Below are 22676 nucleotides of genomic sequence, written 5' to 3'. Positions count from 1 at the left end.
AAGGTCAGAGGTCACACTGCTCAACCACGACGACCCCTTTACTTTGAACTGTCGCCACCATTTAAAACTCAGTGAGCCTTACAGCGAGGAGGGGGCGGAGTTCTGGGCAGACGCAGGATAACAGGCGCAGCAGGAGACGAGTGAAAACACTGAGGGAAACGCTGCTGAATCCAAACATCTGCCTTCAGACTCTGACAAGATGGAGCTCTATCTTGACCTGTACTCTCCACCCTGCCGCTCGGTTTTCCTGTTTGCTAAAGTGGTCGGGATTCCCTTTGAGTTTAAGATGGTCGACCTTGCTGCAGGTAATCCCACAGCACAGACACAGACACAGGGATGAGACTCTTTATTTATACACAGCTGATTGACAGCATGTTGTTTTTAAGGGATTCAGGCTTTTGCCTCACATTCTGCATTAAAATGTACTGAAAGTTAACTGGATGTTTGTAAAGTATGCAGAGTTCAATGACCCTCAGGCTCAAAGTGTTATTGCGTAAGATCCAGCTCCAGAAATCTACAGTTATGTTTCCAGCCCTTTTTGTCTCATGTGTAAGTTTTTTTCCGTAAATTCAGATTGAAGGAGCTGGGAGCTGAATGTTCTGTGTCGTAAGCATGAACATTAAAAATCTTCCTCTGCGCTGTCAGTTTGCATTTTCACTTTTCACCCAGAAAGCCGACGGTCTCATGGAGGAGTGGTGTGAGGAGCAGAGTTAACTCTGAGATAACCGACTTTACAGTCAGCCGGTGGCTGTAGGTCAAAGCATCCAGACAAAGTATTACAGCATCCCAGAGGTGAATGGGTGCAACGGAGACGTGCAGGGGAAAGTAAATAAAGGAAAGAGACGCGTTTCAAAGCAGATAAGAAAGAAAAGACGCCATCATCTGTTAGAAATTTCCACAGTCAGATTTTTTATTTATCTCTTTGTCTCCAAATGGTGGAACAACCCTTTTCACTCAGTAATGTTCTATGTGTGCTCGCCTGGAATTTTCTCTTCGCTTTAGCTCATTTGTGATTCTCGTGTGTGTGTTTGTCTCAGGTCAGCAGTACAGCGAGGAGTTCGGCAAAATCAGCGTGATGAGGAAGGTTCCTGTCATGAAGGACGGCAGCTTCGTCCTGACAGAAAGGTACAGCGATGGGCTGGGTTTGAAGGTTGATGCTGATGTTTCTGGAGCTGAGCTGCTGATCGCTGTCTTTCAGGTGTCTCTGTTCATGTGTGATGAAAACTTTAAGGGTAATTTCACCAAAATTACAAAAGCATATTTTTGCGCTGACCCTCGAGGTGCAGCTAGCTGTGCAGAAGAATCTGGCTTTATCTGCTGAGGTATTTCAGCAGTCTCCATCTGAGATCTCTGCCTCTGTCACAGTACAGTGGAGTTGAATGGATTTTGGTTTTTATGCAGCTTAAATCATTAAAAACAGACGTTTTAAAACCTCAACGCCAACTTCCTTCATGCTGTTTGTGTTGCAGCATTGCGATCCTGAAGTACATGGTGCAGAAGTATTCACGGTCAGTGGCAGACCACTGGTACCCAGCCGACCTGCAGCAGCGAGCTCTCGTTAATGAATACCTGTCCTGGCAGCACATGAACCTCCTAAGTCACGGGGCAAAGGTCTTCCTGCTCAGGGTATGAGTCAGCCCGGTGCTGTAACCTCACCTGGCCTGCGTCGGTACACACATTACAACAGCTCAGACATTTGGTCACTTTGGTTCTGAAATTTTTAGTTATATAATAATTGATAGTCTCCTACTACTACTATTACTGTTGCATTCATGTACAGTTTGTATGTAAATTCATAATTAAGGTGTGTTTAAACATTGACAAAGATACTGTATGATAGTGTAAAGCACAGACGCCAAACATGATCCAAACTTTTCTTATGAAGTGCACTGACTGCTGCTGGAGCTGCCAAAGTCTCACCGATGTTTGCGTTTCTCTCGGAGCAGACTATGTTTCCTGTCATCATGGGCTTTGAGGTCCCAAAGGAGAAGATGGACGCTGCTGTCGAGGATCTGAATCAGTCGCTGAACCTGCTGGAGGAGAAATTCCTGCAGAACAAACTGTTCATCGTCGGTGACAAAATCTCTCTGGCTGATCTGGTGGCTCTTATTACCATCATGCAGGTAAATCTACTATTTTAGGCACAAAGGCTACAGGTTAAGTTAGAGTGAGATCAAGTCCACAGACTCTGAACCTTTATTCTGTCTCTTGTGAGTCCACCAGAAATCACCAGAAAACCCCTTTCACCAAAACAACTAAAATCTTTCTGTAAACCCAAACGTTAGCCGTGGTAATTTAGCTCAGTATTGGCTGCAGGATGTCAGGGAGCAGTGGGAGACAGGGAGGGGTGTGACCGGCAGTAGAGCTCAGCAGCTGGAATATCAATGTTCTGGTCTCAGAAAATCCCTGTCCCGAGAGTGACCCTGAAACCAAGACTGAGGAACTCGTTTCATTTACTGTGCGTGTATTTGCAATGTGATTCCATGCAACTGCAGCCTTATCTTTTGAAGGAAGCGTGTGTGTGTGTGTTCAGGTTGTGTTTGCCGTGTGTTTTGCAGCCTGTTGGAACCGGCCTGGATGTGTTTCAAGGCCGGCCAAAGCTGATCGCCTGGAGAGAGCGAGTGAAGAAGGAGTGCGGTGAGAAGCTGTTTGACGAAGCTCACGTGGCGATCATGGGGGTGAGCAGCCTGCCGCAGAAGATGCAGAACAACCCCATGCTGGAGATGATGAGACCAAAATTTCAGAAGCTTTTCAGCTGACTCAGCAGATCATACGACCGTCAGTGATGATTTGTTCAGTGATTTTCACCAGCAGAATTCCTGTTCAGGTTTGTTATGAAGCACTGAGAAATCATTTAACCAGCTTCCAGGTGTTAAGTTCTGTCGAAACTGCAGCTTTGTTCTCACGTCGTGAAACAAATCTTTAACATGGTCATCAGGTTTCATGCAATAAAATCTAGAAATTTACAAAACAGAAACTGGAACTGAGGTTTGCTTCAAACTTTTCAGCTGAATATTTTCACCAGGAAACGTGAAGACAACGACTCATTGTCTGTGAAGTGTTCTGAATAAATGCTCATTTATGATCCTGTACCACAAACATTAAAATGATGCATCAACAGTGATAAATGTGAAGTGTGTAAAGAAAAACATGTTGACTAAAGAGACCCGGAGAGTGAAGGTAGAAATAAAGAAAGAGGGAACTCGTCATCGTGAGGCTGGGTTTGCAGATCCATTACGTAAAAATACTCCAATATAAAAATACTGTGTTCAAACTGGTCAAAGTTGTGCTGAATTAAAGTGTTTGAGTAAATTCTCAGTCAGATTCCAGCTCTCTGCACGGAAGAGTTGCAGAGGCTGAGAGACTGTCTTTGTTTTCACATGGGACTCACAGCTGTCCACTTTTGTCCTGCTGGGAACAAGAAGCTCTTTATCTGGAAGAAAAGCAGGAAAAAATGTCCACATGGAATCACCATATTTCTGGTTTTATTCCCAGACCAGATCACACATTTCAGTTTTTAATTTTTTTTTAAAATAAGGGAAGAATCTTCTTTTTTTTCAGCGTGTTTTCTTTGTGCAGACACGCTGACGAAATCCTTTTCAGGGCGAGTCTCTGAACTGATCGTTGTCCCACAGATTCAGGTGCTTCAGATTCAGACGACCGCTCCTTATCCAGGTCCTGGTCAGGTTAATCAGTGAGCTGACAGTTGTTTTCACTGCCATTTAACTATTTGGTCTGTGCAACAAACAATTAATGAAAATTACTAAATAAAAATACTCATCACATTTTCCAAAAGCCCAAGTTTCATCTGAGGACCACTCAGGTCCCCTCGGCTGGGAACCACTGGTCTGAACTCCCTAACTGTCTGAAGCAGGTAAAACCAGCTCCACCCGGAGCAGCTACATCAGGAAAATACAGCTGAAGCATTGATGCATCAGATTTAAGTTAATTTATAAAATGCCAGGTTTCTGCAGAGCCAGTACTTGTACTTCTCGTACTCTAAGTACATTTGGCTGATAATACTCAGGTACTTATACTCGGGCCAGGTTCTGAATGCAGAGTCTTTACTTTGTTGACACTGCTGTCCGTGTACTTGTGCGCTGCAGCTGATGATGCTGAAGTGAGAGCAGCTGCAGGAATCTGAGCATGTGACCGTCCGAACAGGAAGAAGAGTGAAGAAATGAGTCAGAGATTCCTCCTCTGCAGAAACGCCTCCGTCCGAACGGGAGCTGCTCCGCCGCCATGCCGCGCTCCTGTCTGCTCGGTCTGTGCCAGTACGAGACCAACAAGCTGGTCCGGATCCAGAGCGTCCGGCTCGGCTCTCTGAAGTGGAGCCTGAACGGAGCCATTCTGCTGTTTATCTGGTGAGTGAACTTCAGCCCGCGTGTGTCCGCCACATGCCCGGAGCGCGGCTGCGCACTCCGGCGCCACTTCCTAATTATGCACCGGCCTCAGTCCCCGGTACCGCTCCAAGCCGCGTCACTCCCGGCGGAGATGGATCACCGGAGAAGAACCGGCCGTGAAAACACTGACTGAAGCCTTTAAACAGCTGCTTGTTAACGTTTGGATGAAACGGAACCGCATCATATGTTTGTGTAACACAAAAATCTGCGTTTTATTTTAACAAATGTTAGAATTGTTTAGGAACCGCCAACAAACTCAGTTACTTCTGCATTTTCAATCATCGCTGGTTTTCTCATATAGTTCTAGTATAGTACGAGTTCTATAAAACACTGTGAGCCCCTCACAGAGTCTGTGGGTGAAGTATTTTATTTGTATACAACCTGACACTGCAGCTCAGATGGTGTGTGTGTATCTGTGTTTTATAACAAACATTTAAACAAACTGCAGGTTGGCAAGACAACAACAAACAACAAACCAGTGCAACAAGACAAAAACAAATAACAACAAACCAGTGCAACAAGACAAAAACCAACAACAACAAACCAGTGCAACAAGACAAAAACAAACAAGCTACTGTAGAAAAAAAACTGGATCCTTAATTTCCCATCATGCAACTTAATGGTGTTTTTCTTTAGCTGTCGCCTGGTAAATGCTCACTTCTTTAAAACGTAGTAACACAGGTCAGTGAACTTCACTAAATCCTTCACACTGCTCCTTTAAACAGTTTGTTTTGTTTTGTTGTTTTTTATTTTGCAGCATCATGATGCTGTGGAACAGAAAGTACCAGGAGTTTGACCTGGTGGTGAGTTCAGTCACCACCAAGGTGAAGGGTGTGGCTCAGACCCAGCTGCCCGGTGTTGGGGACGTGGTCTGGGACGTAGTGGACTACAGTGGGCCCTCACAGGTGGGAGCTGGGTTGTGAAGGTTATTTGTGTTTATTGAAGAAGAGAATTTAAAGAATAAAAAGTTTTTTTTTCTTTTTAGGACAAAAACTCCTTCTTTGTGGTGACCAATGTCATTGTGACAAAGAATCAGACGCAGGGAAAATGTGCAGAGGTGCTTTTTTCATTAATATTATTATTATCATCAATATTAATGTTATTATCAGAGCTATTCATCTTATTTTTGGTAGCTAAAGTAATGTAATGTTAACAAAGACCATCAGCTCTTCAGCAGTTCATCAAGAAAGTTGGCAAACCTTTCTTATCTTGTAGCAGTCTTTGTATTCCAGGTTCCCCATAATGGGAGACTGTGTCGGACTGATAAGGACTGTGAGAAAGGAGCCTGGGACCAGCAGAGCCATGGTACAGTGACTTTTTTTTTTTTTTAAGTAGTAGACCTGGTTTAGGACTCAGAAGCAGCCGTTAGCACCTTTAGCAAAAACTGGATGATTCAGTTACATGGATTTTAAAGGCGTTTCGTTGATATTTCTTCAAATCCTGTGAGACGACCAAAACCAGCAATGAAGTACTGACAAATACAGAGTAGTTTATTTTGGCTCAGCCCCACACAAAGTTTCTGTCACAGTCCAGAATACACCATAATAATTAGAACAAACAGGGTGAAGCTGCAGCTTCTCAGAAAATAAAGGTGTTAAACTGGCTGTTTGTGCTTGTCACCATCTGACACCTGCTTCCATAAGAAGCAGAGGAATTCATCACTGATGTGTTGCAGGTTTAACCTCAGGCAGCAGGAGTTCTCAGCTCTTTGCTAAATTACAGATTTGAGTCACAGCAAAAATCCAACCTGTGACTCTTCACACGCTGTTTGGACAGAATCAGTCAAGTTTACAGGAGTGTGTGTGTGTGTGTGTGTGTGTGTGTGTGTGTGTGTGTGTGTGTGTGTGTGTGTGTGTGTGTGTGTGTGTGTGTGTGTGTGTGTCCTCTGCAGGTATTCAGACAGGATCATGCGTGAGGTTTGATGTGATGAAGAAAACCTGTGAGGTGTCTGCGTGGTGTCCGATAGAAACCAATACAAAACCTCCGAGGTAAATGATTTTATCCAGCGGTCAGCTCCTACATGTTAATGTTAGCATAGTATCATCCCAAATGCAGGTGCGTTAGCATGTCAGCACTTGTTAGTATGCTAACCTACTGTGTGATGATCGTTGTGTCCTCACTGTGCAGCTGCTGTGGTTGCAGAGTTGTTGTCTCTGGTGTCTAATGAGTAGAATTTCCTGTGATGCAGGCCTGCTCTGCTGGCAGCAGCCGAGAACTTCACAGTGCTCATCAAAAACAACATCAGATTCCCTGCATTCAACTTCATCCGGTGAGAATATTTCATGATTGAAGGTAGAGCAGCGGCGATCGATTAATTGATTAGTCGATCGACAGAAAACTGATTGACAGCTGATTTTTCAGGCAAAAATGCAAAACTTGAATTTCACTGTGATTTCTTAAACCATCACTTTATTTTTTTGTGTTGTCTTGTTTTGCAATTCATATTACAGTTATAGAATTTAAAAAAAAGTTGGATAAAACACGCCAGTCGTCCTGTCAGGAAACTCGATTGCATGTATTTATCTTTTTTTCTTTTTCCACTAAACACAAACAAAAAGCTTTAAGTGGCTGCAGCTCCTTCAGGCAGACGGACCCCAGCACTTCTCTTCACCCTGACTCTCTGCGAGTCTGTTTTACAGAAGGAACATCCTCCCAAAGATGAACGACGCCTACCTGAGGAGCTGTCAGAGAGGAAACGACTCGCTGTGTCCGATCTTCAGACTGGGAGACGTGGTTCGAGAGGCCGGGGAAAAGTTTTCTGAAATGGCGATAGAGGTGGGACCACATGCTCTGATGATTCTGCTGTGAAGGCTGAATTCATTTTTCTAAAATTTGGACTTAAGTGAAAAATTCAAGTAAAAATCCTTCACTTGATTCATTAAACGTATTTTGAGTTGAAAAGTCTCTTAAAGCTGAGAGAGCTCCAGAGGTCTGAAGCTGGAGACACAGTGATTTGTTCAGAGTCAGGAAGTCTCTGAACAAATCACTACTTTTTACTATGACCTTTGTGCTTCAGACACTTTTTTGAAATCTCGTCATTATGAGACCAGACCAGTTCTTTTCACCCACTGTCTTTTTTTGATCAAGTGGAAACGAAACAGGAGAAAAAAGGGAAGTTTCTTCAGTTTGTGCGGATGGAAGTTGAGTCAGAGTCGGTGTAACTGTAAATATTAAGAATAAACTTGTTCCTAACAAATCTTTGAGCTGTTTCTTTTCCCATAGATGTTGTGGAGTAAAAAATTGAAAAGTATTTTTGTAGAAAAAGAAAAGTACAAGTTGACTGAAGTACAAAGTTGAATAAATGTACTTTCTTCCTTTCCACCACTGTCAAAGACAACATCCAGAAAGCAAACATTGAATGTGGAACCATGGGTGTTTGGAAAACTGTGTGGTGTTAAACATTTACCTCACCCAAGTCCATATAATCCATTTCCACTGATGACCACAGGGGGGCGTCATTGGCATCCTCATCAAATGGGACTGTAACCTGGACCACATCATGCAGCACTGCCTGCCCAGATACTCCTTCAGACGGCTGGATGAGAAGGAGAGCAACAGGACGCTGTACCCCGGCCTCAACTTCAGGTCAGCAAGGGTCACTGGGGTCAAAGGTCAAGTTCAAAATGTTCACATACTTATTTCTCACACTTTTATTAACTATTTTAATATCCAGGATTTTCATGACCATCATGAGAACTTGATATATTTAGACCAGAATTTCCAAAACCCAACAGTTTGTGCTGGAAACTTTAGAGTCAGTGCATTAAAATGTTTCTGTGTCTTTGTCCATGAATTTACACAAAAATAAGTTTAATGCTTCCCCAGATCTGATGGAAGTTCATTCCATCAGAACAAACTGAAGCACGTGAAGCCGTGTGCTGCACTGGTTTTTTTTTTTTTTTCATATGTACTGTCCTCTGATCAGGTATGCAAAGTACAACACAGTGAACGGAGTGGAGGAGCGAACGCTGTACAAAGCATTCGGGATCAGGTTTGACGTCATGGTGTTCGGACAGGTGAGTGCAGTTCATTTGTTTTTCCTCCTTCTCTCTTTTAGTTTCAGGGGTTTGATTTTTATTTATATATTTACGTTAATCAAAGATTCTCTGTTACTTATTTTCCTGTGCAGCTTCACTTGTATATTGTTCATTAGTTTGTTTTTGAGTTTTCTAGTAATGCCTGGGAGGATCTGAATATATTATCAAAAAATATGAATAAAATGTTGGAAATGTTGTATTATAAAAATATAAATATTTTAAAACCCTATATCTTCTATTTTGACCAACAAGGGCTTTTTTAAACTCATGCAGTGTCTGTGGGCGTGTCTGGACATTTTTATGTTGAGATTGAATGAAATCATCCAGGACACCATATCTGATTAATAAAATAAAATCACACGTAGCCGTCTTCACCCTGAGTAACTTCTGTCACTGTGGCTCAGACTCTGGAGGAGAAATGGGAAAATGAAAAACATGCGATGGTCTGATGTGTTTTCCAGGCGGGAAAGTTCAGCTTCATTCAGCTCATCATCTACATCGGATCCACGCTGTCGTACTACGCTCTGGTGAGAGGACACACACACACACACACACACACAGGATGCAGCCTTTCCTGTTCACAGCAGCACACTCAGTGTTTCCCTGGAGACAGCATCTAGTGGCCGTTAGAGGATCTGCATCTTGGGATGCTTGAGCTCTGATTGTTTGGGATGAGTGGAGCCTCCTGTGGATGAAGTGTGCGCTGCTGTGGACACGAGACTGACCGTCTCACGCCAAACACTGTGTGCGTCTTTTCCCCCAGACGACCGTGCTGCTGGACTGGCTGATTGGCACAAGCTGTTACTCTGCAGAGGTCGGACAAAACTACTCAGAGAAGAAAGTGGAGTCTGTCCAAGACAAAGACAAGGTGATGAATGGTTTGATTTGACTAACGATGTGATGCTGTGTGAACTGAAGCTGTTCTGATGTCTGACGGTGAGACTGTGTGTTGCAGTGCGTCCTCTGTGTGTCCTACGTTGACGAGAACAACATTCGACTGTTGAAGAGATCACAGAAGAAAAGTTTACAAGACGTCAAACCAATGTCTGTGCAGCCGCGTAAGGTAAAGCTGCTGCAGAGAGGGTCCAAGGAAAATCCGATTAGTTAGATCCAGCAAAATAATGTGGAGGAGAAATGAATTTCTACTAACTTAATCTGAAAACTGAATCTGTTATTGTAGTTCTGCAGATTCAGCTCTGTCCTCTTGTAGACTCCTCATGTTGGGACTGATGATGGAGAAGAATCTAAATACCTGAAGAGCCTGAAACATTCGCACGGTTCTGTGTTTTCTTCCCTCTAGTGTCATATATTCACGCAGGTTGTTAGAAATTTCATTCACCTCCATGATGTTGTGGTTGAGGCAGAATTCTCGGAGACAGTTATCGTATCTCAACACTCAGAAAAATAAAAACACAACCAGATGCTTTGGTAGATACGTTGATTTCAGTGATATATTCTTGTCCCGACAGGATGATGCAGGACACCTGAGAGCCGTCCTCTGTCTGCTACAGCCGGGTGTAGCTGTGGATCGTGATGCTCAGCCTCTCCTCGACCATAAAGCCGACGCAAAGCCCAGGCCCCGTCGTCCAGCCTGGTGTAAGTGTGACTGCTGCACTCCCTCCTCTCTCCCGCAGGAGGAGCTGTGCTGCAGGTGGAGCGACGGCGCCTGCATCACCTCGTCTCCTCTGTTTGAGGAGCTGGTGTTACGTCGCTCCCTGCTGGAGGCTGTCCTTCTGTACCGGGACCCTCTGTCTACGCCCGCTGACCGAGGCCAGACCAGCGCCCTGCGCCACTGCGCCTACAGGCAGTACATCAGCTGGAGATTTGGAGAGCCACCTGACGTTGCCCACCCTGCCATCCCCAGCTGCTGCGTGTGGAGGATCAGGCGGGAGTACCCGAGCCCGGACGGACAGTACAGCGGCTTCAGACCTGCCAGGATGGTGTCCCTGCAGGCCTGTGCTAACGGAGAGCTGTGAGAGGAGTGTTCCCATCTCACAGAGCAGGGACTCCCCCGCTGACTGACCTACTAACAGCTTTTTTTTATGGTGGACCTTCCTCACAAAATAAAAAATGCAATAACTTCACTCACTTGGGTGCAGAATGAACCGTTAGTCAGTTGTTGTCAGCTTGCGTTCGGTCAGAAGCAGGATGAAAGGATAAATCTCTGCATTTTCCAAGATCCTCCGTCAGGTCGTTTGGCTGCTCAGTAAAAACATCTGTCAAGCTTTTCTTTTCTCACTTTCACTGCCTTTAAGCAGCTTTTTTTTGCCTTTATAGGGCAGAAATATCATTTTTAACATCGCTGACATTCTCAGACAAAGAATTTCACCTGGCAGGAATGTGCTCACATCCGTCACATCATATGGAAACATGGAGAACATGCAGACTGTCAGAAAGGCAGCATTTGTTTCAAACCACCTTTTGTGCCGACTGAACAAATGAAATATAAGATGTAAGTTATTGAGCTTTAGAGGTGCTAACTGTTTGCGCCTGTCTCCAGCTTTATGCTAAGCTAAACTAACCAACTGTTGCCTGTTTCTTAATATTTACGATACAGACATGAAAGTGGAGTCAGTCTTCTCACCTAAGAAAGCCAGTCAGCCTGTTTACCAAAATGTTGAAGTATTTCTTTAAATCTTTTCTCACTGTTCAGTGGATCTGCTTTGTGTCGTCTCTCCCATCAGGCCGTGCGCACGCTGTTTACTTGTTTCTAATAGATGATGAATGGGGGTGAACTCCATTGGGTGGTGTTTGGTGTGAGCTGGTGCCAGAGCCTCAGTTTCGGGGATTATAGGCAGCTTCAGAGAGATGGAGCAGCTGCTCTGGCTGAGAGAAGAGAAAACACAGCTAACGGTCCAAAATAAGTACGTACGTCTCCAGCAAAGATAAGAAGCTTCATTCATCACGTCAGGACATGGTTTCAGTGTGACAGCAGGACGAGGTGGTCGTAGGTTACCCATAATCCCTGCTGTATATGAAACGGCTCACCTCTGTTACACTTCCTCACAAAATGATCTGAATAGCGAGACAAACCCAAATCAGACAAATTAGGATTTTATACGTTTATTCTCTAATAAAGCAGAGTCCCGGGGGAACTGGTCTGTGCTGAGCTGCTTTATGGTCCAGAACATAAAACATATTATACAACAACATGGTTATTTTCCCTGCGTACCACAGAATCAAAACGTGTCTGAATGATTCCTCTGGGCTGGTTGATGCAGGACTTCGTTCCAGCCTCCTGCTTTTAGTGTAGGTTTCCCTTCAGGTGAAGGTACACTGAGACACCTGGCAGGTGTGTCCAGCTCAGCTTTAGACTGGTGCTCATCCTCATCCTCAGCCCATTTTAAGAATCCCACAGCGATCAGTCTTCAGCTCTGTTTGGAAGTTTGGACGCCGCAGGATGAATTCATGGAGAAATTGATTTTTGAAGTGAAAAGAAATAATTACTGGCTTTCTTCACGCGTTAATGCACTGATGCATGCTATTTCCTGAATTTTGATTTGTTGCTCTGTCCTGCTCACACAGCGCTTTTTTTATGTTTCTTGAAGTGGTTCATGGTGGATTTTGAGGTCCTGATATAGATGCCATGTTTAACAGTTAGCCAGGTGTTCGTTTTCTTCTCCAAACACACCTTTCTGTCGTATCCAGACAGTGGAAATTCCAAGCTGGAAGCAGCAACCAGATAAATGTACTGGAGTAAAAAATACAAAATTTCCTGCTGAAATTTTGGGAATTTGCTCAAATCTGCAGTTGGTTGATGTAGAAATGATTTTTATTGCAGCTCCACCATTTGATTTGTTCCAAAAAGTTTAATATATTTTACATAAAAATCCAGTTCAACTTTTAACAAATAGTCCGACCCATCAGCCTTCACCCATTCCAACACTTCCTCTGTCAGATCCAGCACAGTTGGAGTAATATTAGCTGTTAGCGCCCGAGGCCATTCTTCAGGTGGCCTGTTTGACATTTACAAGCACTTTCAACCTTTCACTTTCTGAACTCTGGCTCCAGACCTCGACCATTGTTTTTATAAAAGGGCCATTTGACAAAATAAGGGCTCTTTGTTAAACAACTCCCGGCCTGAAATAGCTCACGACGACTTTCAGCAGCAGACATCCCTCTTTCCTCCCATTACTCATCCACTCAGCCCTCACTGCTGCTTTTGTTCTCCGGAGTTTGAACAGGAACTACTGGTGGTCCGTCCGTACTTCCCATTCTCATGAACACTCAGGGATTCCTCGTGGTCACTTCTTTGAGTCTGGCAAAAACGTTCACTTGGACTCACAATTTTGTGGTCAGAGGTCAAAGGTCAAAGTTACTGTGACCTCACAAAACACATTTTTGGCTATTACTCAAGATTTTCATTCGCTAATTATGACAAAATTTCATGCAAATGGATAAATGATGAAGCTGTAATGTTCTACAAAAACGTTTCTACCCACGAGGGGAGACTGTGACCAGATTCCACATTTGGTCAGACACTGAATCGGTGGCACTTATCTGGGGCTCGACACTGTGCGACTCTGTAAATCATCCACGTTTGAGGATTGTTAGCTTCTTTGCAGCTGCGTCACTTCTACAACTTTGTGTTCAATCAGAATCAGCTTCACTGACCAAACATGAATACACAAGGAGTTTGACCCTGTTCTTTGTTTCCTTCAGTGACACACAGAAGAAGAAAAACTACAAAGCTAAACAAAGTCAAGTCAAATCGGTTTTATTTCTATATCTCTATAGCACATGTTATATGATCAATACAGGGCCAAAAACATACACTTAATACCTTTTATTATTTAATTCCTTTTTCACTACACGTATTAAATGAGTCTGGATGGACATGGATGTGAATTGAATCTTGAAAACCATGGGGCAGTAATTCCACTTAATTTTATTTCATTTTCAAAATGGCCTGGAATGAAGAATTAGTGTATGGGGGTTGGTTTCCGGTAAATTAGATTAGCCTGTATTCTCCATGAAGAAATGTATTGTAAGAACCTGTGAGTTGTGTTTTGACAGTATGTTTTCACAGAGTCTGCACAGCTAAACCAAACTCATTTCCCGCTGTGTTCTCTGATTCAGCGCGGTGACGGTGTAAACCTGCAGACTGGAGTGTGAGTGGGGCGAAGGTCATCGTGGATGGATGATGTGATGGAAGTGGAGGTGAATGGATGATGTGATGCACGCTGGCAGATGGGTTAATGGATGCATGGATTTGCAGATGGATGGAGGATGGACACAGTACAGTAACAGATTAAACGGATGGATGGATAGATCAGTCAGTGCACCTACAGCACAATAAAAGTGTATATCGCCCTCAACGGACTGAACATGTTTATCACAAACACACATGTGAGCCTCAGGAGTCAAACAGTGTTTACATTGTCTGCACTGTTGTGTGGTTGCTCAGAACCGACGGAAGTTTTAGTACAAACGTTTCCCTGAGGCGGAAAAAAATCTCATTGGTTGAGTTTAAACCCACAAAGGGGAAGATCAGAGGCACAGGAGGTGAGTGACTCAAACATGGCCACTGATGCAGAGGTTTGACCTGTGACCCTGAGCAGAGGGATTTTACCTTCTCACATGGTTTCATCTGAATAGTGATAGAAAATTAAACATACTGATTATTTCTCAGTACAAATAAAAGTAAGAATTTCCGAGAAGCCAGAAGAGAGAAACATAATTTAGTTAATGTTGTTGTTGATCACCTCGTGCAACTTCAGATTTATTTTGCAGCCTGATGGGATCTTCAGTCCCACTGCAAACCAGATCCACACAGAACTAAAAGCCACCACAGCAGACTACAGGAGTTTCACTCTTGCTCTCTTGTACTGCGATGGTTCAGTTATTTGTTTGTCTCAGTGTCCTCCTGTCCCTGTTTGACTTGTACTCACAATCCACTCAGTCTAAAACCCATGAAATGTGACACTGCTGATAAAATTAAAGGCAACATACCAGCAATTTTTCCTCTTTGTCCTCTAAAGAAAAAAAATCATAATCCCCCTAGGTCAAATATTCAGGGCTGGACTCGTGTTCCAAAGTCAACACACTGGAGACAGACACACATCAACCCCATGAATACAAACAACAGTATATCAGTGTAAGCAGGAGTGGATCAGTGAAACTATTAGAAAAGACAAATGTAAAATAATAAAAAAAAACAACATTTATTTTCACTCCGTGTTCCTGAAAAGTTGATTTTGGGTGAAACAGAAGGTCGGAGGAATCCCTGTGGATCCTCCATCACAAATTTATCTGTTATCATTTGGTAAAATACAGAGACATAACAATTCACCAAATCCATCAAATAATGTGCGATGAAATAATATACATCAGCTGGACAAGACTGGGACATAAACATGGTGAAGAATAAAGGTTTAGAAGGTCCACTCAGTGTGGACAATCAGCTCTGTGTAGCTTTGTTTACTCAGCCATTTAATGGACTGGATAATAGAGTAAAAACAGACGAGTCGGCAGTTTGTTCCCTTCAGTTTTTTTTTCTGAATAATTTAGCAGAATAAGTCTTTAATGAATCAGCTGAGAAAAAGTGTAGCGAGACAGGAAACACGGGGAGAGAGATGTTTAACGCTGGAAACCACCCAGAGCTCCAGAATGAAAAGAACAGGGCAAAGTTCATGATCTTCATATGAGTGTGTGTTCAACAGAAACAGGAGTAACTGTGCTCCTGATATTCATTAACATACAGAACACTGCATGGACGATCTCCCAGGTCAAATCATTATCACAGTGGTCCTTATGCTATTGATATTTATCGTCTCAGCTCATATCACTGATGTTATTAAGTTTACATGGCAGTTTACTGTCATGTACCAAAGACAAAATTATTTCAAAACGTTTCCAGTTACTTTTGTGTCAGCTGACTTTTCATTTAAACTGTGGTTTAATTTTTTAATAAACTCTTCATATGTTTTGTTTGTAAAAATGTAAATTTGTAAAGTGAGTGTAGAAGTTAAAGAACTGAGTAGAAAGTAAAATATTTCCCTCTGAAAATATAACGCATAAAAAAAAATGCGGATTAATGTGGATTAATTCCGCTTGGCCAAAGGTCAAAGGTTAAAGGTCATCCGGGGGCAGGCGAGTCCTCCTCTGACGCAGGTGTCACGGCAGGTGAGCCGAGTGTTTAACGAGACTCCGGTGAAAAAAACAACACAAACAAAACGGGAAGCGTTGGAAACAGAGACGAGACAAACAAACAGCAGCTTCTTTATCAAACCGGACGAACGGAGGAACTAAAGGACGTTAATCCGGAGTCTGAGCTTCACGCAGAGGATCGGAGGACCGGACTAACTTCGGGGTGAGTGTGTGTCATGTTGCGGATGTGATTCGAGCTGTGCGTGTGATGGTTACGGGTCAGTTTCCACCGTGGCTCCGTTTTTTTTTTTTTTTAAACACAGTCCCCATGTCAGTTTGTTGTGTTTGTTTAAAGTTCATTAACTGTTTGTCCACTGAGAGACAGCGGCCTGCTTCATCTGAGGGGGACTGACACCGTCTAAGTCCTGGCGTAGACACAAATCTGTTCAGGTGAAATCACGTGATTAGTCAGCGTGCTCCTCTTCGTGTTCTTCCATGTGTGGGATTTACATGAGACGCTGGTATCATCCCTGTTGTGTGACACTCAGAGGCTTATTGATGCTCTTTAAAATGATTATTATGATTGTTGAATGTTTTTGTTGTTGTTGTTGTTGTTGTTGTTGTTGTTGTTGTTGTTGTGTTTCTTTGGCTTTTTATTACCTAACATGTGATTGTAGGCAGATGATTTATGTTTGGTGCATTAACGGGATCAGTCTCTCCGTGTTGCTTTAAAAACAAACAAAAAGACGCAAGTTGTGTTTAAAAGCAGCAGAAATCGTTGTGTATTTGAATCGTCTGTGAAAGGCATCTGTGTGGAGGCTGTGTGGGTTCATCAGCTTCAGCACTGTTTCATCGTGTATTTCACTCCTCTCTTTCTCTCCCTGTTCACCGCGGCTCTGATGAATAGAGGTTAGATGCTCATTAACAGAGGCTGCTTCCTACTTCCTGTCCTCCTCTTCTCCCTGTGTGTCCCTCTGTCGTTCCATGTTACAGTCACACGTCAGTAAAAACACTCGCTCATCAGTTTCTCAGTCATGCTGTCGTCAGACTGAGGACATGTATGAACCTGGGCCTCAGTGAGTCGACTGTATGTGTGGACTGTAACTGGAGGTGGTGAAAAGTCTTAAACGAAAAGCTTTGACATTGAATTAAACCGGCAGCTTCAGAGTTACGGGTTTGGCCACTTGTCAGAAGCACGAGCAGTTTGTGGGGATTTGTTCACACATGTGCAGCACAGGCGTGTCGTACGCTCGTGCATGAACACACACTGTACATTCATGCATACACTATGAACACATGCTGACGCACGTGATCATTATACGCTCGCTAAGAAAGTCACAAAAACACACACTCAGTATGCAGACAGGCCTGCCATCACACACACACACACACACACACACACACCTTCCCCCACGCTGAACAATTGAGCCTCACTAATTGAGAAAATCATTCATGTGGGGGGAAGTGGCTGAGGTGTTTCTGATCTGCGATCTGTCAGCGCTCCAAGCCGTGAAGCGCCATAGAACGCTAACATCCAGCTGCACTGGTTTTCCCGCTCGCCCCCATTAGCACCGCGCAGCATCGTCCTTAATCTGAGCCCTGAGATGAATTCAGGAGGTGCTGAGTTTAATTAAAAGCTAAAATTAGTGCTTGTGTGCGAGCTGCGTGCGTGTGTGTGTGTGTGTGTGTGTGTGTGTGTGTGTGTGTGTGTGTGTGTGTGTGTGTGTGTGTGTGTTTCGTCGTGCATCTGATTATAACGTGGGAATCTTTCCAGGGAGCCATTAGCTGAAACGCCTGTTTGGGAAAGTGTGTTTAACCCACAGGGAGCCATCTAATCTGCAGCCCTCCATTTAAACAATGGAATGTAATTATGATTATTAAGTTATTATGACGGTTGGCTGAGCAGCTTACAGCACACTGGGCCCCTGTGCTGGAGCAGAAAGTCAACGTGTTGGTGGTTAAATCAAATACCCTCCGTGGGTCCCTTCATGTGACCCACAGGGAATCAAACCCTCGACCCTGAGAGTCTCAGTGCCTTGCTTTACCCGCTCAGGGACTGGACACGGAGACCGCTTTCCGTTGTTGACTCTGTCACACGCTGCAGTTTGTGATAACTTCCTGTGTGTCGGATTTCTGATTGAGACGAGTCGTCCTCGTATGATTTAAAGATTTTCTGTTTCCCACGAAACAGCAGCAGGTCGACGGGCAGAGGGCAGCTCCGTCCGTTGGTCCACGTCAGTCAGCTGATCAGTCACATGACCTCTGACCTTTAGGTGTTGATATGTCCACTCCCTCTGAGAGAATGTAAACTGCTGCTCATTCATTAGCTCTTGGTTCTTGGCTCTTCTGGCGTCTAATCAGCAAACAAATTGGATCGGTCAACAGTCGCTTTGATTTTTAAGCTTTTTTAAGGGTGACATTTGTTCGATTTTCCATTTTTAACAGCATTAAGAAAAAAAAAGCTCTTATGAAACTCGAAGAACACTGATGATTTGTTTAATGCTGGCTCGTGCTCGGTTTGGTGTTTTAAGACGAGTGGTGACAGTGGCGTTTGTTTGTTCAGGGATTAAAGAGACATAAACAAACAGGCAGTGTTCTCACCTGTCAGCGTGACGTGATCAGCTTTAGTGTTCTGACACTAATCAGCTGCATCCTCCTGTCATGATGTGTTGTGCGTCCGTGGCCTGTGTTTGTGCGTCTGTTCACAGCGAGGACGGAGTATTGGCCGTGCAGACTCGCTCTGTAAAAGCTAATTGCCCGTGGCACCAGGCCGGCCCTTCCCCTAATGAACCATGTGCCTGAGGTTAATTCGATTTTAGCCGGAGCGCTCACGGGTCACATCAATGGGCCACAGATACCTGAGAGTGAATTCATGAACATGATTCATGTATGAGCACATGAATCATATCTGAAGCTGTGTAGAGCAGAACTGATCCGTATTCAGTATGTTTCCATAATTCTCTTGACTCCGCCGTCCCTCGTGATTCCAAACTGTAGAAGACGACTCACATTTTTCTTTGAAGGAACAATCTGCGATCTGAATGTGGAACTGTGAACTGGGATTCACGTTTTCTGATGCTGCTAAAGGTTTGTTTTACGCCGGCCGCTTAAAATACTCACCTCTGAGCGGCTGAGCCACGGAGACGCCTCGGTCCGCGGTTTAACCACAGTATAGATTATTATTTAAAATAATCCTTCCTCTCATTGGACTTTGAATCATGGAAGATTCAGAGAATGAGGGACGTTCATTTCATTTCAATCCACTGATCGTTGTAGCGCTGAGTGAATGGTGTGAAGGCTACAGGTTTGCCAGGGGAAAACCTTGAATTGTGTTATTGTGTTTGCAGTGGGCGACACTCACAGGCCTAATATTAAATCACAGCCCAAATATCAGATCTGCAGCGGGATAACAGACACGATTCATCTGCGTCTCTCTGCAGCCTGGCTTCATTTCATCCTGCTGTGCCGCTGACCTTTCTGTCTGCACCTCAGTTGTAAAAGCGGCGGGAAAATTAGGTCACCTTTGTCCGGTACCTCCGGTCCTCGCTCCTACGCCGCCTCCCCGTAACCTTTATTTAAGCTGATGTCAGAAAAGCGCTCACTGCCGGATGGAGAAGAGTCGTGTTGAACCACACAGACGCACAGTCCGGCGGTGATCGAACAGTGGTGTCACAGAGTGAAGCGTCACGCTCACAAACAATCTTTGGCTGAATACAGACACCAGCTGCACGGAGAAGAGACTAACTCTCAGACACATGGAGCTGTGGTTCTCCATCAGCCCTGCACGTTTATTAAATACCTTTTTAATTCTGTATTAAAATCATTAACATTTAGGCTCAGATCTTCAGGCTGCTCTGTAACAGTCTTCACTTTAGGGCTGTGCCGTAACTGTCCTGATTTTCAGATCCTGCCTGCTGGGACTTGAACCACGGCATCACAAGCTCTCCTTTCTAAACATTTGGTCACAAGGTGGCTCTCCCCGCCGGCTGTTTACTCAGAGCGGTGTGTTGACTTGTTAACACCGTGGTAACACGGTGTTAACAAGTCTTATAAGATGCCAGACAACTGACTGCTTGTTCAGCCGCCTCAGCGTTCGGCCTCACACATTGGGCAGATGTGGCACCTCTGACCCTTGACATGGAAAATCAAAGTAGAAACGGAGACTGGAAAATGGTGGCCCATGGCCTTCCTACCCCCCTCAGCGCTCAATACGTTGCTGCAAAAATCAGCAGTGTCTGAAAGGCGTCTCTGTTCACCACCAACAGCCAGGCTGGAAGGGCGGGAAGCGCTGGAAGGGGTGGAGGGGCTGGAAGGACTCGGGGGGCTGGAAGGACTGGGGGGGCCGGCTCTTATCACAGGAGATGCTTTGGTTTGATGTGGTGAATCAGCAGACTCCTCAGTTTGGCAGTGACGCATGCTGTTACGGAACCTGGTGCTTTACTTGTCGTTTTTGGCGTTTTATTTATGGTATCGTAAAAAAAAAAAAAAAGATAGGCCAAGCTTCGGCGTTTCCAGTGGGCAGACGAGAATCCTACAGCAGCAGTTAGTCACAGAATAAATAAAAATCCAAAATAAGACACAAGATTTTCGGGATTCTGGAAGAATATGAACATTGTGACCTGCCGGTCCAAACTCTGACTTTGTCTACTAGTGACCCAGATGTGACCCAGATGATTTCCAAGAGTGTGACGAGCTAAAAGCCGCCCTCAGTATTTTCTATTTTCTGTCCTGCTTCGACTTGTGAAGCTAAAATCTGATACTGTAACACAGCGTATAATGCAGCTTGTATTTAAAAGATAAAATCTGTTTTTCTCTGTGTTGCTGTGGCAATAAGCAAACGAAGTACTGTGCCGCAGTTCATTTGCAAAGTGATTATAATTTTGGAAACTTGACTGGGTCAGTGTTTTAGCTTGTGGACCAGAAGACAGAACAAAGGACAGCAGGATTCATATGGTTCATAATGGACATGAAAAAAAGCAGCATAAAGATCTTTTTAGCTGTGTAATCATGCTAAAGGCGCCTGTAACTAAATCACAATGTATATATTTTTTTCAATACTTTAATACATTTAATATCATTAACATAAAACCAAAACCAGCTACTTGACGAGGACTCCACCAGGACTGAGTCGAAAAATATGTCTGTGTGATTTGTGTGAACTGACCCTTTAGATGTTTTTAACAAGCAGCAGGTGAGCTCTGTGTGTGTGTGTGTGTGTGTGTGTGTGTGTGTGTGTGTGTGCGCGTGCTGCAGATCAAGATGACAGAAAATAATGTCCTCCTTTCCTTTCCTTTGCTTCCTCCCTCTTCCATCTTTTCCTCCATCCCTCCTTCCGTTACGTGCTGGCAGCTGTGGGAGTTCTCTCCTAATCAAAAGAATCGCCTCACTTTATTCTCCTCTGATGTGTGTGTGTTGTGTGTGTGTGCACATGTGTCTCTGAACACGTGTGTGTATGTGTGTTGCCCAGTCGTTGCATTTGCACGGGTACACTTCATACATGAGCGAAGCCTGCCAGGGAGGGCGGTGTATGTGTGTGCACGTGGGTGGGCGTGAATGTTCTCTGTGGAGATGGAGACCTGCTCGCTGCTTAGTGGCTAAGAGACGTGGAGGGGGAGGGGCCTCCTGCGAGGAGCAGAGCGAGGGTCCACGGAGATGAGGGATGGAGAGATGTGGAGACATGGGGGAGGAAGATGGAGAGGGAAGAAAATGATGAGAGGAAAAACAGCCACAATAGGACTGATGAATAAATGAACCAGCTTAACCTGGTTCTGATCCACAGAACAACATTTACTGAATCCACGGATTAAGGTTTGGGGACCTGTGCTAAAACAGTTTGGGGCTGCAGCCAACCATTATTTTCCCTATCGTTTACGAGTAACTGGTTTATTGTCCAGTCTTTTTGTCCAGTTTCACATCTTAGTCAGACTGAAAGTCCAAACCTCACAGATATTAAGTTCAGTGTGACATGAAACTGACGAAAAGCAGAAAATTCTCAGCTTTTCTGCCTAAAAACTGATTCATCGACTGATCGTTTCAGCTCTGAAACAATATGTTACCTTCAAAAGAGAAAAATTTAGATAATAGTATAAACGAGAATCCATCTTTCATCACGGACCTCGGTGTGGCACCTTCAGGGTGGCACCTTCAGGGTGGCACCTTCAGGGTGGTTGCTTTTATAATGTTGTTGGTTTAATAATCTTTTCACTTTTCTACCCAGCTGTTGTGCTTTTCTGCCAAAGGTCTGGACATGAAATAAACGTCTGACTGAAGTTTCCTCATTTCCAGTTGTTTAGTATCATCAGGGGAAATTAATGTTCGTCTGTGTCAGTGTTTTTAAAGTAAAGATTACAGACATGGTGGATTGGCCCCAGGCTGTAAGCAGGGATCTATGAAGTGAACAGACATTTAGATGTTTACTTTAAAACTGTGAAAACCTTTTTTTAGCCATTTATTTGTATAAAAAAACAAATGATTATCAAAATACACTTGCTATTTTTCTGTCAATTGACTAATCGATTAATTGATTTTGGTTCTGTTTTGATTAATCAGTTAATTGTTGATATGAAATGTCAGACTGTGGTGAAAAAATGCAGAGAAGTAGTGAATCCTACCAATCGATTATGAAAACAGTTGCGGGTTTTTCTGTGGGTTGACTCGTGTTTCGCTGCTGTTTGTGCTGTAATGACTGTATTTCAATGTAATTCTTAAATTTAAATTTGACTTTTCAGCCAAATCGGAACCGTTCTTCTGATCTGAGTGAATCGAACCCTTTAACCTCCTCTGAAAAGGTTGTCCTACATCAGTGCTGTTGTTCAGTGGTCCGACAGGAACAGTGGAGAAACAGAACGAGTGGGTGTGAAAGAGAAAAGAGTGAGAACGGCTCTGCAAGAGAAAGCAGGGAGAAAGGAAAGGGTGTGTGTGTGTGTGTGTGTGTGTGTGTGTGAGAGAGAGAGAGAGAGAGAGAGAGAGAGAGGTGTGTGTGTGTGTGAGAGAGAGAGAGAGAGAGAGGCGCAGAGAGCGAGTGAGCGAGCGAGCAGGGGGAGGAGAGGGAAGCAGCAGTGGCAGTGCTGCATCATCACCATACGGCCACTACAGCAGAGAGGAGAGGCAGTTTACTGCCTGACTCTCTGACTCTCTCTCTCTCTCT

General features: G+C 44.0%; 2 protein-coding genes and 1 long non-coding RNA gene across 3 annotated transcripts in view; all 3 read left to right on the top strand.

Moving 5' to 3' along the window:
- The first annotated feature begins 74 nt into the window (after window positions 1–74).
- On the top strand, window positions 75–3146 carry gstt1a (glutathione S-transferase theta 1a). Its single transcript, XM_041041591.1, has 5 exons — window positions 75–305; window positions 1038–1125; window positions 1470–1626; window positions 1947–2123; window positions 2559–3146. Exons 1-5 carry the CDS (start codon window positions 200–202, stop codon window positions 2757–2759), a joined length of 729 nt encoding a protein of 242 aa, XP_040897525.1. The 5' UTR covers window positions 75–199; the 3' UTR covers window positions 2760–3146.
- Window positions 3147–4198: 1052 nt separating this feature from the next.
- On the top strand, window positions 4199–11969 carry p2rx7 (purinergic receptor P2X, ligand-gated ion channel, 7). Its single transcript, XM_041043259.1, has 13 exons — window positions 4199–4364; window positions 5161–5308; window positions 5389–5460; window positions 5636–5708; window positions 6295–6391; window positions 6592–6672; window positions 7043–7178; window positions 7852–7988; window positions 8329–8419; window positions 8902–8967; window positions 9204–9308; window positions 9396–9503; window positions 9910–11969. The coding sequence occupies exons 1-13, from the start codon at window positions 4243–4245 to the stop codon at window positions 10414–10416; spliced, it is 1743 nt and encodes a 580-aa protein (XP_040899193.1). The 5' UTR covers window positions 4199–4242; the 3' UTR covers window positions 10417–11969.
- A 3567-nt stretch (window positions 11970–15536) lies between these two features.
- Window positions 15537–22676, top strand: part of LOC121184149 — a 54349-nt gene continuing 47209 nt past the window's right edge. Inside the window, exon 1 of the long non-coding RNA XR_005894270.1 lies at window positions 15537–15752. This is a non-coding gene — a long non-coding RNA (uncharacterized LOC121184149). The remainder of the gene's footprint in view (window positions 15753–22676) is intronic.

Source organism: Toxotes jaculatrix, chromosome 7 (genome assembly GCF_017976425.1).
Source record: "Toxotes jaculatrix isolate fToxJac2 chromosome 7, fToxJac2.pri, whole genome shotgun sequence".
Taxonomy (NCBI): domain Eukaryota; kingdom Metazoa; phylum Chordata; class Actinopteri; family Toxotidae; genus Toxotes; species Toxotes jaculatrix.
The sequence above is the reverse complement of the archived record's forward strand: the minus strand, read 5'-3'. Positions and strand labels throughout refer to the sequence as shown.

Coding starts and splice junctions, on each gene's coding strand:
- p2rx7 (XM_041043259.1), top strand. CDS start 4,243: ATGCCGCGCTCCTGTCTGCTCGGTCTGTGCCAGTACGAGACCAACAAG. Junction 5,309..5,388: donor ACTACAGTGGGCCCTCACAG/GTGGGAGCTGGG, acceptor TTTTCTTTTTAG/GACAAAAACTCCTTCTTTGT. Junction 8,420..8,901: donor ACGTCATGGTGTTCGGACAG/GTGAGTGCAGTT, acceptor TGTGTTTTCCAG/GCGGGAAAGTTCAGCTTCAT.
- gstt1a (XM_041041591.1), top strand. CDS start 200: ATGGAGCTCTATCTTGACCTGTACTCTCCACCCTGCCGCTCGGTTTTC. Junction 1,126..1,469: donor AGCTTCGTCCTGACAGAAAG/GTACAGCGATGG, acceptor TTTGTGTTGCAG/CATTGCGATCCTGAAGTACA. Junction 2,124..2,558: donor CTCTTATTACCATCATGCAG/GTAAATCTACTA, acceptor TGTGTTTTGCAG/CCTGTTGGAACCGGCCTGGA.